This window comes from Lucilia sericata, unplaced genomic scaffold, assembly GCF_015586225.1.
Source record: "Lucilia sericata isolate MDLA Ls3-8-SP2 unplaced genomic scaffold, ASM1558622v1 Contig001417F_arrow, whole genome shotgun sequence".
NCBI classification, from domain to species: domain Eukaryota; kingdom Metazoa; phylum Arthropoda; class Insecta; order Diptera; family Calliphoridae; genus Lucilia; species Lucilia sericata.
In genome coordinates, this window is record NW_023995350.1 from 51,358 (window position 1) to 68,935 (window position 17,578).

Here is a 17,578-nt window from a genome sequence, read left to right on the forward strand (position 1 = left end):
TTTTCTATAGAAAAAGTCCTGGTTAAAAGACTTTTTTTCTATAGAAAAAGTCCTGGTTAAAAAGACTATTTTCCAAAAGAGAAAGTCTTTGTTAAAAGGACTATTTTTCTATAGAAAGAAGAAGAACCTTTTCTATAAATTTAATGGATTTTCCCGGATTTATAACTAAATTTTGAAAGCATTTACTTTTTCCCTAATTATTTTTAAATTATTATTTGTGATCTTCTGTATGTATGTAAAATTATTTTAATTTCTAACGGTAGATTTTAAGGAAAAAAAAAAACAAAAATTATATTTAAAAGATCAATTTTATAGATTTTAGGATTTTAGTTAAAATTTAAAACAAAAAAACAAAAGCTTACAAAATGGAAAGATTATAATTACACATTGAAAATGAAAATATGTTTTATTTAACAATATCAGAAAAGGCTGTAAAAGCAAAAGCGCACATTTGGGTGTTTTTTTTTTAATTAGAGAAAAAAACAACAACATGACTGAAAACGTATAATTTGAAAGTCTTTAATAAAATAAAAAAAATAAAACATTTTGTAAATAGCTTCTCTTCGTAACAACAGGCAGGTTATGTTAAGCTTAATTTGAGTTAAAATTTAAAACCAAAAACCTGCATTAAAATTTTTGAATGTAGAAAAAAAGCTAAAAAATATTTGTTTAAAAAAAAAACTAAATTAAAATAATGAATAAAATAAAAATTGCCATGTTTTATAGAAGTTTTGTAAAATATTATAATAACTAAAAAAAAAAACAACAAAATCAAACAATTAAAATATCACATAAAAAAAGAAAAGTTCTTAAGAGTTTATAAACAAGACAACAAAACAAAAACAAATCAATTAACAGGGAATTACACACACCTGCTTTTAAAAGTATAAAAAAACAACACATCAAAACAGACAAACAGGGTTTGAAATTAAAGCCTCTATCCAAAAACAAAGGCCCGCCCCCAACTCAAGCTGTAATTCCTTTTTAACTCTTAATTTTTAATTTTGTTAACAATTTTCTAATTTTTTCTATTTGCAAATTGAATTCTAACACTCGCATCTTTAAACAAATTGTAAGAAATCTTTTATTTAAATTTATAACTAAATAATTAAGAAAAAAAAATGCAGAACATGAAAACTATTCCTAATATTAACAAAAAAAAGTATTTGCCACAAGAATATAATAAGCAAGTTGTATTATTAACAGTATTTAGCTAAAAAAAAAACAAAGCAAAATATTTTTTAAGCTTCATTGTAATTACCTAAGTTTGTTGTTATTTATGTTTTATTATAAATAATTTAAATTTAAATTCTATGTGTTATTTATTTAATTAATTATTTTTTATTTTTTTACTGTGATAAACAAAAAGAAAGATGAATTAAATAAATTATAAAAAAAAAAAAAAAAATGTTTTTTGAAATGTTAGAAAATTGGAATTAGACTAGACAATAAAGTAGACTATAGACTAGATTATAGGCTAGACTATAGACTAGACAATAGACTAGAATATAAACTAGACCATAGACAAGACTAGATTATAGACTAGACTATAGAATAGACTATAGACTAGACTATAGACTAGACTATAGACTAGACAATAGACTAGACTATAGACTAGACTATAGACTAGACTATAGACTAGACTATAGACTAGACTATAGACTAGACTATAGACTATAGACTAGACTATAGACTAACTATAGACTACTATAGACTAGACTATAGACTAGACAATAGACTAGAATATAAACTAGACCATAGACAAGACTATAAACTAGATTATAGACTATAGAATAGACTAAGACTACTATAGACTAGACTATAGACTAGGCTATAGACTAGACTATAGAACAGATTATAAACTATACTATAGACTAGACTTTAGACCAGACTATAGACTAGACTATAGATTAGGCTATAGACTAGACTATAGACTAGACTATAGACTAGACTATAAACTAGACTATAGACTAGACTATAGACTAGACTATAGACTAGACCATAGACTAGACTATAGACTAGACTATAGACTAGACTATAGACTAGACTATAGACTAGACTATAGACAAGACTATAGACAAGACTATAGACTAGACTATAGACTAGACTATAGACTAGACTATAGACTAGACTATAGACTAGACTAGACTAGACTATAGACTAGACTATAGACTAGACTATAGACAAGACTATAGACTAGACTATAGACTAGACTATAGACTAGACTATAGACTAGACTATAGACTAGACTATAGACTAGACTATAGACTAGACTATAGACTAGACTATAGACTAGACTATAGACTAGACTTAGACTAGACTATAGACTAGACATAGACTAGACTATAGACTAGACCATAGACTAGACTATAGACTAGACTATAGACTAGACTATAGACTACTACTACACTATAGACTAGACTATAGACTAGACTATAGAACAGATTATAAAATAGACTATAGACTAGACTATATACTAGACAATAGACTAGACTATAGCCTAGACTATAGACTAGACTATAGACTAGACAATAGACTAAACTATAGACTTAGACTATAGACTAGACTATAGACTAGACTATAGACTATACTATAGACTAGACTAGACTATAGACTAGACTATAGACTAGACTATAGACTAGACTATAGACTATAGACTAGACCTATAGACTAGACTATAGACTAGACTATAGACTATACTACAGACTAGACTATAGACTAGACTATAGACTAGACTATTGACTAGACTATAGACTAGACTATAGACTAGACTATAGACTAGACTATAGACTAGACTATAGACTAGACTATAGAATAGACTATAGACTAGACTATAGACTAGACTATAGACTAGACTATAGACTAGACTATAGACTAGACTATAGACTAGACTATAGACTAGACTATAGACTAGACTATAGACTAGACTATAGACTAGACTATAGACTAGACTATAGACTAGACTATAGACTAGACTATAGACTAGACTATAGACTAGACTATAGACTAGACTATAGACTAGACTATAGACTAGACTATAGACTAGACTATAGACTAGACTATAGACTAGACTATAGACTAGACTATAGACTAGACTATAGACTAGACAATAGACTAGACTCGACTATAGACTTGACTATAGACTAGACTATAGACTAGAGTATAGACTAGACTATAGACTAGACTATAGACTAGACTATAGACTAGAGTATAGACTAGACTATAGACTAGACTATAGACTAGACTATAGACTAGACTATAGACTAGACTATAGACTAGACTATAGACTAGACTATAGACTAGACTATAGACTAGACTATAGAGACTATAGACTAGACTATAGACTAGACTATAGACTAGACTATAGACTAGACTGACTAGACTATAGACTAGACTATAGACTAGACTATAGACTAGACTATAGACTAGACTATAGACTAGACTATAGACTAGACTAGACTATAGACTAGACTATAGACTAGACTAGACTGTAGACTAGACTATAGACTAGACTATAGACTAGACTATAGACTAGACTATAGACTAGACTATAGACTAGACTATAGACTAGACTATAGACTAGACTATAGACTAGACTATAGACTAGACTATAGACTAGACTATAGACTAGACTATAGACTAGACTATAGACTATAGACTAGACTATAGACTAGACTATAGACTAGACTATAGACTAGACTACTAGACTATAGAACTAGACCTATAGACTAGACTATAGAACTAGACTATAGACTAGACTATAGACTAGACTATAGACAGACTATAGACTACTATAGACTAGACTATAGACTAGACTATAGACTAGACTATAGACTAGACTATAGACTAGACTATAGAACATATTATAAACTATACTATAGACTAGACTAGTAGACTAGACTATAGAACATATTATAAACTATAACTATAGACTAGACTGACTATAGACTAGACTATTAGACTAGACAATAGACTAGACTATAGACTAGACTATAGACTAGACTATAGACTAGACTATAGACTAGACTATAGACTAGACTATAGACTAAGACTATAGACTAGACTATAGACCTAAACTATAGACTAGACTATAGACTAGACTATAGACTAGACTATAGACTAGACAATAGACTAGACATAGACTAGACTATAGACTAGACTATAGACTAGACTATAGACTAGACTATAGACTAGACTATAGACTACACTATAGACTAGACTATAGACTATAGACTAGACTATAGACTCGACTATAGACTAGACTATAGACTCGACTATAGACTAGACTATAGACTCGACTATAGACTAGGATACCTTTGCATATAAAAACGAAGTGGTCGCAGATTCGGACACAGATTTTGAAAGTCGATTTTTTATGTGATATGAAGCGATCGCTAATGAACTTCTTTTTTGCGAAAGGGAACTATTTAATAAACTAAATACACATCTAAGTTTTTCAAATTAATCATTGATTGGCTTCCCTTTTCCGATTGGGGCACCATTTAAGGTACAACATATCTGGTTATAGATTTTGCTTATAATTTTTTTTTTTTTTGTGTAAAAAAAGGAAACAGATCATATTTTCGTATTATTTGTACTATAAAATTTTACAACTTACCTGTAATACCAAATGGTACAAAAAATAAAGTATCTTGATTGAAGTTAAAAGAAATTAAATGATCTTGATTGAAGTTGAGTTAGTTAGAGTGTCTTGATTGAAGTTAACATTTTCTTTGTGTGGTTAGTTTTGTGGTTACGATAATTATTAATATTTTTATTTGCAGAGTGTTTTTAAAAAGTGTCTTAATTTAGTTTAGTCCCAGGACAATATTTTGTTTGAAGTTTTTGAAAAACTACATATTTAATACAAGAATTAAAATGCAAATTTTGCTAAGAACATCTACATAGACATACTTACTTTTCTACCTCCTAATCTCCTGCAAAAACATTAGCATTGGTAGTCATCATCAACTTTCTGTTTTCTTAACTGAAAACCTTGTCTTCATCTTTGAATTCCAGTTGTTAAATTATTTGATTTTTGATTATTTGTTTGTTTATTAACGTATACATGTGATTCTTTAAGATTTGGCAAAAAATACAAAAAAAAAAAAATACTTAGTTGTTATAATTTATAGGACGATAAAAATACTTGATAGTTGTGTAATAGAAGACATAACATTTTGTTTTGTTAATTAAATTTGACATTGTTGCAGTTGTAGTAATAAATTTTTCAAATTTGCCGACTGAGTCTTACTGGCACCGCCCATAGTAGCGGCAGCAACAATTTTAGCTGCAATTTTACGTTTTAAAGCAATTGCTTCAACTTTTTTGGAGAGCTGGAAGGGGGAAGAGAGAACATTTTAAAAGGAAATATTATATTAGATATATTTTGAGGTTTATTTGTATAAAAATGGAAAACAAAGTTGGTAGACTATAGACTAGACTATAAAATAGACTGTAGGCTAGACTATAGACTAGACTATGGAATAGGCTAGACTATAGACTAGACCATAGACTATAGACTAGACTATAGACTAGACCATAGACTATAGACTAGACTATGGACTAGACTATAGACTAGACTATAGACTAGACTATAGACTAGACTATAGACTAGACTATAGACTAGACTATAGACTAGACTATAGACTAGACTATAGACTAGACTATAGACTAGACTATAGACTAGACTATAGACTAGACTATAGACTAGACTATAGACTAGACTATAGACTAGACTATAGACTAGACTATAGACTAGACTATAGACTAGACTATAGACTAGACTATAGACTAGACTATAGACTAGACTATAGACTAGACTATAGACTAGACTATAGACTAGACTATAGACTAGACTATAGACTAGACTATAGACTAGACTATAGACTGGACTATAGACTAGACTATAGACTGGACTATAGACTAGACTATAGACTAGACTATAGACTAGACTAGACTAGACTAGACTATAGACTAGACTAGACTATAGACTAGACTATAGACTAGACTATAGACTAGACTAGACTATAGACTAGACTATAGACTAGACTAGACTATAGACTATAGACTATAGACTATAGACTATAGACTAGACTAGACTATAGACTATAGACTAGACTAGACTATAGACTAGACTAGACTATAGACTATACTATAGACTAGACTATAGACTAGACTATAGACTAGACTATAGACTAGACTATAGACTATACTATAGACTAGACTATAGACTAGACTATAGACTATACTATAGACTAGACTATAGACTAGACTATAGACTAGACTATAGACTAGACTATAGACTAGACTATAGACTAGACTATAGACTAGACTATAGACTACACTATAGACTAGACTATAGAATATACTATAGACTAGACTATAGACTAGACTATAGACTAGACTATAGACTAGACTATAGACTAGACTATAGACTAGACTATAGACTAGACTATAGACTAGACTATAGACTAGACTATAGACTAGACTATAGACTAGACTATAGACTAGACTATAGACTAGACTATAGACTAGACTATAGACTAGACTATAGACTAGACTACAGACTAGACTATAGACTAGACTATAGACTAGACTATAGACTAGACTATAGACTAGACTATAGACTAGACTATAGACTAGACTATAGACTAGACTATAGACTAGACTATAGACTAGACTATAGACTAGACTATAGACTAGACTATAGACTAGACTATAGACTAGACTATAGACTAGACTATAGACTAGACTATAGACTAGACTATAGACTAGACTATAGACTAGACTATAGACTAGACTATAGACTAGACTATAGACTAGACTATAGACTAGACTATAGACTAGACTATAGACTAGACTATAGACTAGACTATAGACTAGACTATAGACTAGACTATAGACTAGACTATAGACTAGACTATAGACTAGACTATAGACTAGACTATAGACTAGACTATAGACTAGACTATAGACTAGACTATAGACTAGACTATAGACTAGACTATAGACTAGACTATAGACTAGACTATAGACTAGACTATAGACTAGACTATAGACTAGACTATAGACTAGACTATAGACTAGACTATAGACTAGACTATAGACTAGACTATAGACTAGACTATAGACTAGACTATAGACTAGACTATAGACTAGACTATAGACTAGACTATAGACTAGACTATAGACTAGACTATAGACTAGACTATAGACTAGACTATAGACTAGACTATAGACTAGACTATAGACTAGACTATAGACTAGACTATAGACTAGACTATAGACTAGACTATAGACTAGACTATAGACTAGACTATAGACTAGACTATAGACTAGACTATAGACTAGACTATAGACTAGACTATAGACTAGACTATACTACAGGCTAGACTATAAACTAGATACTACTACAGCTAGACTATAGACTAGACTTTAGACTATAGGAGCTAGACTATAGACTAGACTATAGACTAGACTATACTACAGGCTAGACTATAGACTAGACTATACTACAGGCTAGACTATAGACTAGACTTTAGACTATAGGAGCTAGATTATAGACTAGACAAACATTCTTTTTTAAAAATTCCACTTACCGTATACGCTCTTTTGATTATATTATGCGGCATGCCTGCCAATTTGGCAGCATTGAAACCATACGATTTGGGACAAGCTCCAGCAGAGTATTTATATAGGAACGTAACCGTTTCTTGAGTAGGATCATCACAATCTTCATTTTCCACCATGCAGGCCTAAAACATATAACACAAAAGATATAATATAGTTTTTATAAAACCCTTTTCGAAACCCACCATATGACCCAAAGTAATACGTTCATCTTTATGAAAGAAATCTATAAGATTATGATAATGAGTAGAGAATAAAGATCTACATTTAAGATCGGCCAAAAAGTTGACGACAGAGGCGGCTATAGCAGTGCCATCATAGGTGGCAGTACCACGTCCTATTAAAAGCATAAATATAAGTTTTAATACTGTTAAAATCGTTACACATATAAAACAAATTTACCCAGTTCATCTAACAGTACCAAACTATTTGCTGTGGCATGTTTTAATATCAAAGAAGTTTCATTTAATTCAACCAAGAAAGTAGAATGACCCGATAGAATATCATCCTGAGCTCCTAGTCTAGTAAATATACGATCTACTAGCGACAGACGACACGACTGAGCCGGTACATGAGCACCAATTTGTGCCATTACCGCCAGCAAACCCACCTGACGCATAAGTGTACTTTTACCACCCATATTGGGACCAGTTAATATAGAAAGAGGAGCTGTATCATTACAGCCCAAAACCACACCATTGGGTATATAAGTATCGGCTGAAACACAAGGATGATAACCTTCTTCAATTTCTATAAAAGCTTGTTTGCCAGCGTCCACATCTTCCAGTTGAGGTATACAGATAACTTGCTGTGTTCTAGCATATTCTGCCAAAGAGGCTAAAACATCCACATGGGCCACACAATCCACACATTGTTTCCATAAATCATAGTGTTGGGAGAATTTCTCAAATATACGTCTAGATAAATCTTTTAAGACAGTATTACGTTCATCTTCAGCCGCTTGCATTTGTTTAAGAAAACTCTGGAAAATTACAAATTTAAAATGTCTTTTTTTTTGGAAAATTTCATTTGTTTTACCCTGGTTTCCTCTGTAGTGTAACGACGTGCTACTCCTTTCTTTTGACCCTCCAGAGAATAGCTACTATCCACTTTACGGCAACGTGCTTCGGGTATTTCCAATTGAAAACGTTTTTTATCCGAGCCGAAGTAGTTGATGCGACAACCGAATATTTTTCTTGTTCAACTAAATATTCTTGTAGCTTTTTATTGATTTCTTTGATTTTTGCCTCGGCTCTGTCATAATCTTCATCTACACCACTTTCGGGTGCAATAACACCAGTTTCGGCAGCTTTTGTATGATCAAAAGCTTGCTGTGGAAAGTTTGTTTTATTAAGTTTTTCTTTTTTTTTTTATAAAAGTAATAAAGAAATTTGTACCTTGAAGAAATTAAGTTCTTCGGTGAGGTCTGGAAATATGCCCACGTTATTTTTGTATTGTGTCAAACGTTTAAGTAATTTTGAGTCAGCTTCTTGAAAAATTGTAGGAATTTGTAACAGAGACTCAAATCCCTTGAGTATGGAAATAAAATTCTGAAAACGGTTGAATTTTTTATATAAAAAAGCTTTTTTAAAAACATAAAACAAAATTTTTAAAAAGGTTTTTTCATATGAAGCTTTTTGGAAAATTAGTTCTTATATAGTTTTAACTTTTTTTAAAAAAGCCCTAAAAAAAGCTTTTTTGTAAAAAATCTCTAAAAAGCTTTTTTGTAAAATGCACCAAAAACTCTAAAATAGATTATTACAAAAAAATCTTAAAAAGCCTTTTTGCAAAAAAGCTCTTAAAGCTTTTTTATAAAAAGCACTTAACAATTTTTAACAAAAAGCATCTTTCTTTTTAATTTTTTCACTCAAAAGCTCTTAATGCTTTTTTAATAAATAACAATTTTTAACAATAAGTATCTTTCATTTTAATTTTTTCACTCAAAAGCTCTTAATGCTTTTTTAATAAATAGCATTAAAAAGCTTTTAGAAAGCTATTTAACTAAAAAGCTATTAAAAATCCCTTTTAAAGAAAAGACTTTTCAACAATGAAAAGCTTTTTCTCAGAAAGAATTTCTTCCCTCAAATTACCTGCATTTTCTTTTTATTATACTGTTTCTCCTCAAAAAATATAGCCCGACCATCGGGATGACTTTCCTGCACAATTTTACTGCCAAAATGATGAATTTGTGCCAAATGCCTTTCGAAATCTGGCAAAGGAGCCAATAAAGCTCTAGCCTCTTGCAGCAGTGAGGGATTATTGAGAAAATCTGTAATAGCTTCTTGACGCTCGACAATAGCGCTTAGAACACACGAAGGAGCACACAACCAATGATGCAGCAAACGTTTACCAAACTTGGTGCAGCATTGATCCAAAGTAGACTGCAGCGAATGTTCCTCGCCGGTAATACGTAAATTCATTAAGGTGGTGGCATCTAAAACCATATGAGCTCTTTGATTAGTGGAGATTTTTGAGGGAACTTTATCTAAGGCCAAAGTATCGGGCGGCTGGTAGAGATGATAACGAGCCATGGGTAAAACTTTTTCCGCTACATGACATTTTTTCATATAGTTCAGGCATAAACCTAAGGCTTTCAAAGCCAGCTTGGCATCAGCGTGAGGAGTTAAGCCCAAGTGATCCGTTTCCGACTGCATTGTTCTTAAAACCATAGGCCAATTGTCGCCACCAGCATAATATTTTTCGGCCAATTCTTTCAAGGTCTTTTCAGCTGTACTCTGCATGGAACCGACATTGGGCATATACTCCTTTAAAACACCACTTAAAACAGTGCGCATTATATCTTGGGTCTTTTCTTGAATATTTGCTTTTTCTAATACCACTAAGACTGGCATATTATGCGAGAGCAGGGTAAGTAAACGAGAACAATTTGTATCATCCTCAAATTCTCCCAAATAACAATCACCTATAGAAGTGTCTATAAAACAAATGCCGTAACTACTGCAGCCACCTGACTGGGCGGATTGCTGCTCTACTATGGCCAACATATAGTTGGGTTGATGATTAGGTGTAATTTGACACTGACTGCCAAAGACTTGTGTTCCCCGGGAAGTAATTTGGCAAATTTCCCTGCGCACCACTTTATCAAACTTAGTGGGCTTAATACGTTTACATCTTTCAGTCATCATGTCAGGAGTTTCTGTCTGCTCAACACGCGCCACTTTATAGCCTCTCTCCACCAACACCGAGGCCATTTTATCAAAAGATATTTCCGGAAAACCAGAATGAGCAAATTCTCCGCGCATATAGGTAAAACCCAGTTCATTTACACCTACATCAGCGTCCATGTGATAAAGTTCATAGAATTTTCCCACTTTAAAGAAAAGTACACAATCAAAACTTTCGGATTTTAAAACCCACCATTGGCGTACTCCCTGACAATAGAAATTATTACAATTAACACTTTTGTTTTAGATTTTATCACTTACCGGAGATAAAGAATCCAAAAACTTGGGTGGCACATACAGGGTGGAGGGATCATAGTCTGGATGATCCGGCCTACGTCCTTGTTTATCTTTGATTTTATCCGCTTTTAAAAATTCCAATTTCTGATGAGGCCACACCACCGGCTCATCTAAATTGGAGGTAATAACTTCTTCACATTTAGCTTCTTGCTTTTTCGAAGTTTTACCCTCGCTACCCGCTTTTAGCTGTTCTAATTTATCCATAAAACTGCCCGCCGTAAGAGTGGCATCCAATTTCGTTTTCTTCGATTTGGGTTCATTATTATTGTTCTAAAAATTAAAGAAAACTTCAAAAATCAGTATCATTTTGAAACAGCTTTCAACTCACATGATTTTTCTTTATTTCTGGGGAAGATTCCACCTCTGAATCCCCTTTTTCTTCTTCATTCTCCGAGGGCATTTCTTCATCTTTATTGGGTTCATAGTCACTATCATCTTTTGCTTTTCCTCTAGATTTTTTCGTTTGTTCCTCCTCTTCCTCCTCGGAATCTTGCAATACCAATCTTCTTCTCTTCTTTGAGGTGGTGGCCACTTCCTCCTCTTCATCTGAATCTATGATTTTCGATTTCTTGATCTTCTGCTTCGCTGAGTTTTCCTCTTTATTGGTTTTGTTTTGAAGATTTTCTTTTTCCATTACATTTTTCTCGTTTTTCTGTTGTTTTTCCTCGCCTCCAGCTGATGGGGTCACAGGAATTTTTTTCTTTTCCAGGGTCGCCGGCGACCGAGAGAAATAATTGAATAAGTTATTTTTAGGCGAGGCTACTGAACTGCCTAAGCTGGTGTTAAGTTTTTTGGACATTTTTTAACTTACAGCGAGGACGCCTTTGCAATTAATGTGTGACCGATTAATCTTCTGTGCAAAAATTTTTTAGAATAAAATCAATAATGCGCAATTTTTGGCGCCCAAGGCCAGTGTTGTCAATACTTGGAAAATAATAAAAGCCGTTATTATATTAAAAAGCACTTGTATTGAATTTTTGGTAATTCAATTGTTAATTTGCTAAATAAAATTTATTTTATTTGATATATCAACATTTCTTAATCTGTTCGTTATTCTTAATCTCAGGTAAGCGATTTAACACATAAACATAAAATAAAAAAAAATCATGATCATAGTTTTATTAATATTTCTATCAAACAAGAGCGAAATCGTTACATAAATAACTCGAGTTATGATTAAACAAACTTCATAACCTCACTTTTTTACTAAAATGTCTTTCATGTTAAAAAAATAATTTTTTCTGGCTCTATATAATGTAGTAATAGCTTTTAAGAAAATTTCTACCGAAATTTGACGAAATTTGGGTAAAAATGACTGAGTTATAATCAAAATAAAGGATTAACTCTGTTTTGTTTACAAAAATACCTTTTTTGTTGAGTGAAATGGTCATCACTGTTTACTATTAAATATATATAAAAGCTGGTAGATTCGCATACTTTTTAAAGCTATCAACAGTACTGCCAAGTTTATGCAAACAGCTGTTTGTCTTGTTTTGACGTGCAGCATAAACGTTTTGTTTATACATTTCAATATTTAATAATTATTTTTTACGAGAAATTGCATTAAATTTTTACCATGTCTTTGGCTGATGAACTTTTAGCCGATTTAGAGGAAGATAATGAACCAGAGGATGATTTGGCCATGGAAGAAACTGCCGAGGAAGCGGCTCAGGCAGAAGAAATTGCCGAGAAGCTATTAAAACCCAGTATAAATCTCATGGAAGTGGATGTTAAGGTGCAGTCAATTAGAGAACTTTGTAAATTAAGAGATTCGGATAGATTGCAGTATATACTCAAGCAAATAGAACACTATGCCCAAAGGCAGCGTACCTCAGCGGAAATGTTGGGTAGTGTAGAATCAGATCCGGAGTATTGTTTAATAGTGGAGGCCAATGCCATAGCAGTGGATATAGACAATGAGATATGTAAGTTTATGGCGGGAAATAGAGGAGATAAGCAGTAGCAACCAATTTGTTTTTAATGTGTTTATTGCAGCCATTATCCATAAGTTTACCAAGGAAAAGTATCAAAAACGTTTCCCGGAGTTAGACTCCTTGATAGTAGGTGAAATTGAGTATCTGCTGGCGGTTAAAGAATTGGGCAATGATTTGGATCAGGTGAAAAATAATGAAAAATTACAGGCTATCTTAACTCAGGCAACTATTATGATTGTTTCGGTGACAGCCTCTACCACACAAGGGTAAGTTAAGGTAATTTGGTTTTATAACAGGAGTATTAAAGGAATTTATTTATTTTTATAATAGAACCTTGTTAACGCCTGCCGAAAAGGCTCAAATCGATGAGGCCTGTGAAATGGCCATCGATTTAAATAATTTCAAAACCAAAATTTATGAATATGTCGAAAGTCGCATGACTTTTATTGCACCCAATTTGTCTATGATAGTGGGAGCCTCTACAGCTGCTAAACTATTAGGTATTGCTGGTGGTTTAACTAAACTATCCAAAATGCCCGCCTGTAATGTTCAGGTTTTAGGTTCCCAAAAGAAAACTTTATCCGGCTTTTCTAAAACTCAAATGTTGCCTCATACCGGCTATGTTTTCTTTTCACAAATTGTCCAGGATACGGCACCAGTAAGTTTTTTTTTTTTTGGGAAGTTTTAAAAGCAATATTAAAATTTTGTTTAATTTTCTAGGATTTAAGACGTAAAGCAGCCCGCTTGGTGGCAGCCAAAGCTGTTTTGGCGGCCCGTGTAGATGCTTGTCATGAAAGTGTGCATGGAGAAATAGGTTTGAAATTTAAGGAGGATATAGAAAAGAAATTGGATAAACTACAAGAACCTCCACCCGTCAAATTCATTAAACCTTTGCCCAAGCCCATTGAGGGTAGTAAGAAGAAAAGAGGTGGCAAAAGAGTGAGAAAAATGAAAGAACGTTATGCTTTAACTGAATTCCGTAAACAAGCCAATCGCATGAACTTTGGAGATGTAAGTTTTAGTATACAATTTTTTTTTTTAATTATTTTTCATTCAAAAAATTTTTTTCCTAGATTGAAGAAGATGCTTATCAAGATGATTTGGGTTATTCTCGTGGCACTATAGGAAAAACTGGCACAGGACGCATACGTCTGCCACAAGTGGATGAAAAGACTAAAGTGCGCATTAGCAAGACCTTACAAAAGAATCTACAAAAACAACAGGTCTATGGTGGCAGTACTACAGTAAAACGTCAGATATCCGGTACAGCCTCTAGTGTAGCCTTTACTCCCTTGCAGGGCTTAGAAATTGTCAATCCCCAGGCCGCAGAAAAGACTCAAACCGAAATGAATGCCAAATATTTCTCAAATACTTCCGGCTTTCTTTCAGTAGGCAAAAGAACTACTTAAACATATTTCCAATAAAAAACTTTATTGCAAAAAAAAACTTACAACATAAATTACAATTTTTCTTAATTCAAAAATGTTACAAATTTGTTGGCAAAAATGTTTTTGTCTGAGATTTTTCTTCGTTTACTTAATTACAAAATAGATACTTTTTTCTTTAAGGAATGCCAAGGCTTTTCAAAAGCAATTGTCGTCAAGTTAATAAGCGAGGAGTTTATAAAAAGAAATATTTTTGTTTTTGCTTTAAAAGGAATAAATTGAGGAAAAGTTATAGAGGAGCTTTATAATGTTGAAAGTAAACAGCACCTTTGGTATATAGTTGTATAAATATAGCTGTTAACTTAGTTTACCGATCTCGAGTTTTCTCAAAGCCTCCCAGGAATTGTTGAGAAATACCGCTATTATACCTGCAACGGTAAAAACGCCACCTATAATGGAACAACAATTGGTAGCAAAGTGACCAAATGATCTGAAAAGAAAATTTAATATTATAGAAAATTTTTTCAAATTTTAAAGTTTTTTTATGAATTTTTTTTTATTTCTTTAAAAAATTTTGTTTTTTTTGTAAATATTTTTCTTAAAACATACCTTTGCTGTTCTTCATATTTCACCATTAACGGTGACAATTCATAGGAGAAAAATATGCCCGGCATGCCACGTTCTTTTGTACTCAAATCCTTGCGATAACGGGTAACGGAAAATTGATTTGTATAAATGGGAGCCTCCTCATTGGCCTTCATATAAACAGTGGGTATTATTTTCAAATAATAATTAAACATTTCCGATTTAGATTCTGAAAGGTAAACAATAATTTTATAAAAAAAAACTACATTTTTTCATTAAAATTTAGAATTATAGTAATTTTTTATATCATACTACAAATAACGTTTAAAAACCTTAACAAACAGTACAATAACTTCTACTAAACTATTGTGAATGATAATGTAAATAAAATTTGACATATAGAGGGCACTGTGCTACCATACACACATGACGTTTTTGATAATTTGACATAACAACAAACCTAAAGAAGAACAAGAATTATAGAAAGAAAAAGAATTACATTTATAAGGAATTTTCACATTTTTGCAACAAATTGTGAAACAAATTTAAGTGTTTTAAACACATAATAAACAAAACCTTATTTTTTAATTAAATTATTAAAAAGTTATAAAATAAATTAAAAAAAAAAAATTAAACATGCCTATGCCCAGCAGTGCATTTGGTCAACAAGGACCCTCGTGTTTTGAGAAAATGAAAACTGGCTTTACCATTGGTTTTTGTGTGGGCATGGCCAGTGGTGCTCTATTTGGTGGATTTTCAGCTTTGAGGTAAAATTTTTAAAAGAAAACTATATAGAAAACATTAAATTCCTAAAGGCCGGTTGGTTGTCTGCCGGCATTACATAATGTTTACGGTTGGGTAGAAGAAAGTACATTCTAGATTTTTTGTTTTGTTTCTCTTACAGATACGGTTTAAGAGGACGTGAATTGATCAACAATGTGGGCAAAGTCATGTTACAGGGTGGTGGCACTTTTGGCACCTTTATGGCCATTGGTACTGGTATACGCTGTTAATTTAGTGGCCGTTTTAATCTTCAAGGATTTAAAATTACATTTGGCCGGATTTCTAACGCTTTTAGTAGCTACTATTTGTTAAGTTTACTTATTAATTACAAATTATACTAATATTATAAATTTAAAACGAAAATAAATGACAAAAATCTAGAAACACTTACCTTCTGTTAGCACTTTTACTCCATCTAAGGGATGGGTTTTGGCAAATTCGATTTTGTCACCAAACGAAAGATGATTAATGGTGTGGGAGAGTTTTACATCGGCTATTTGGAAGTCGTGTATATGAAATTGTCGTATGGAAAAACTACTGCCGGGAGCTATGTGAAAACTACCAGCCATCTGTAAATAGAAGGAAATGTTCCCGAGAAATAGGTTAAAATTTACAATTTTTACTGAAAATTCTTTAATTTTATGCTACTTTTAAGTAAATTTATAGGTTTTCTATAATGCTGATAAGGTACTTGAAGCAAGTCTTAAATTTTTGAGGTTATATAGAATTTTTTTTTTTAATTTGTGTTCAGCACTATTTTTGTCAGATTACAGAGAACTTTCACTTAAATTATTCTTTATATTTAAAATAAAACGAGTTACAATTATAAACATTAAAAAAACTCACCCTATTAACTTCCAAATGACCCTGTACCCGACAACCTTCCTTAAAAGCATCTAAATCGGAACGTTTAAATTGATCTTTACATTGTTCAATTTTGTCCAGTTGGACATTCCATTTCTTCATGCGATAGGCCTCTAGAACCGAGTCACAGGTATTGCAACAGCTAAAAGAAACCAAAATATCAATATTCCATGAAAGAACTATTCCTTCGCCATTCCCTCCACTCTAAACTTACTGTGTACTATTGTTCTCGGCACCATAACAACTGCCACAAGTATTATTCTTATTTGAGGGTGAAACGGCTACTATTTCCTTAATAGGATCCACTTCCTTTAAAGGATTTCCCTGTAAATCCAAACGATGCTTAAAAATATCATGATCAACTCTCAAGTGTTGATCACCCGATGAGTCCATAGCATCCAAAGACAAATAATTACATGCTAAATTGTGTAAAGTTATATCTAAGTTAATTCTTAACTTATGGCCACGGGTGGTGTCCACAAATAGTTCTTCCGTAAGATTTGGAGTCATATACGCCATAAATTCCAAACATATTAATATTACTACAATGCTGCTACTAATAATGGTAACTAAAAAATAGTTATTTCGTTTAATATTAATGTGAAATTTAGGAAATATTCGAGAAAATAGGTATTTACCGGCTGCCCCTGAAACCGTTCTGACACTAAAATCTTCCAAGGTACGGGGATAGGCATCTAAACGTCTTAAAGCATCGGCTATTTTCATGTTGTGGTTATAGTTAAGACTTTTTCTTAAAATTTATTTATTAAAGTAAAATTAAACAAACATTTTTAGGTTTTTAAGTTAAATAAAAAAAATTCTGTATGTTGTGTTGTTTTTTGCACTAGATTCTTTTTTTTTTTTTTGTTAAATGACAACGTAAACAAATTATTTGACATGTATAGGAAAGTGC

At 32.2% G+C, this 17,578-nt stretch overlaps 4 protein-coding genes across 5 annotated transcripts; 2 read left to right on the forward strand and 2 right to left on the reverse strand.

Annotated features, from left to right (window-relative positions):
• Positions 1-5,114: 5,114 nt before the first annotated feature.
• Positions 5,115-12,000, reverse strand: LOC119611301 (probable DNA mismatch repair protein Msh6). Its single transcript, XM_037966835.1, is given in 10 exon segments — positions 5,115-5,336; positions 7,602-7,757; positions 7,818-7,969; positions 8,035-8,614; positions 8,671-8,822; positions 8,825-8,963; positions 9,030-9,182; positions 9,723-11,024; positions 11,079-11,384; positions 11,443-12,000. Coding segments are annotated over 10 exon segments (3,555 nt in total). The 5' UTR covers positions 11,914-12,000; the 3' UTR covers positions 5,115-5,192.
• A 600-nt stretch (positions 12,001-12,600) lies between these two features.
• On the forward strand, positions 12,601-14,507 carry LOC119611296 (U4/U6 small nuclear ribonucleoprotein Prp31-like). The gene is made up of 5 exons (XM_037966829.1): positions 12,601-13,039; positions 13,110-13,314; positions 13,379-13,706; positions 13,769-14,059; positions 14,122-14,507. Exons 1-5 carry the CDS (start codon positions 12,691-12,693, stop codon positions 14,455-14,457), a joined length of 1,509 nt encoding a protein of 502 aa, XP_037822757.1. The 5' UTR covers positions 12,601-12,690; the 3' UTR covers positions 14,458-14,507.
• Positions 14,508-14,529: 22 nt separating this feature from the next.
• Positions 14,530-17,524, reverse strand: LOC119611297 (endoplasmic reticulum-Golgi intermediate compartment protein 3-like). Of its 2 annotated transcripts, XM_037966831.1 has the most exons (7): positions 17,304-17,524; positions 16,880-17,234; positions 16,648-16,807; positions 16,193-16,370; positions 15,043-15,247; positions 14,761-14,923; positions 14,532-14,695 (listed from the first exon to the last, which is right to left on the reverse strand). In XM_037966831.1, the coding sequence occupies exons 1-6, from the start codon at positions 17,389-17,391 to the stop codon at positions 14,791-14,793; spliced, it is 1,119 nt and encodes a 372-aa protein (XP_037822759.1). In that variant the 5' UTR covers positions 17,392-17,524; the 3' UTR covers positions 14,532-14,695; positions 14,761-14,790. The 2 variants fall into 2 exon arrangements, with proteins under 2 accessions (XP_037822758.1, XP_037822759.1); XM_037966830.1 differs by having other exon boundaries at positions 14,530-14,923.
• Positions 15,496-16,191, forward strand: LOC119611298 (reactive oxygen species modulator 1-like). Its single transcript, XM_037966833.1, has 2 exons — positions 15,496-15,785; positions 15,923-16,191. The coding sequence occupies exons 1-2, from the start codon at positions 15,655-15,657 to the stop codon at positions 16,029-16,031; spliced, it is 240 nt and encodes a 79-aa protein (XP_037822761.1). The 5' UTR covers positions 15,496-15,654; the 3' UTR covers positions 16,032-16,191.
• Positions 17,525-17,578: the final 54 nt, after the last annotated feature.

Excerpts from the sequence above, each read along its gene's own strand:
- LOC119611296 (XM_037966829.1), top strand. The coding sequence starts at position 12,691 with ATGTCTTTGGCTGATGAACTTTTAGCCGATTTAGAGGAAGATAATGAA. Across the intron at positions 13,707-13,768 it reads TTGTCCAGGATACGGCACCA|GATTTAAGACGTAAAGCAGC; the intron begins GTAAGTTTTTTT and ends TTAATTTTCTAG. Across the intron at positions 14,060-14,121 it reads ATCGCATGAACTTTGGAGAT|ATTGAAGAAGATGCTTATCA; the intron begins GTAAGTTTTAGT and ends TTTTTTTCCTAG.
- LOC119611298 (XM_037966833.1), top strand. The coding sequence starts at position 15,655 with ATGCCTATGCCCAGCAGTGCATTTGGTCAACAAGGACCCTCGTGTTTT. Across the intron at positions 15,786-15,922 it reads GGTGGATTTTCAGCTTTGAG|ATACGGTTTAAGAGGACGTG; the intron begins GTAAAATTTTTA and ends TTTCTCTTACAG.
- LOC119611297 (XM_037966830.1), bottom strand. The coding sequence starts at position 17,391 with ATGAAAATAGCCGATGCTTTAAGACGTTTAGATGCCTATCCCCGTACC. Across the intron at positions 17,235-17,303 it reads AACGGTTTCAGGGGCAGCCG|TTACCATTATTAGTAGCAGC; the intron begins GTAAATACCTAT and ends ACTATTTTTTAG. Across the intron at positions 15,248-16,192 it reads AGTAAAAGTGCTAACAGAAG|AATCTAAATCGGAAATGTTT; the intron begins GTAAGTGTTTCT and ends TTTACCTTTCAG.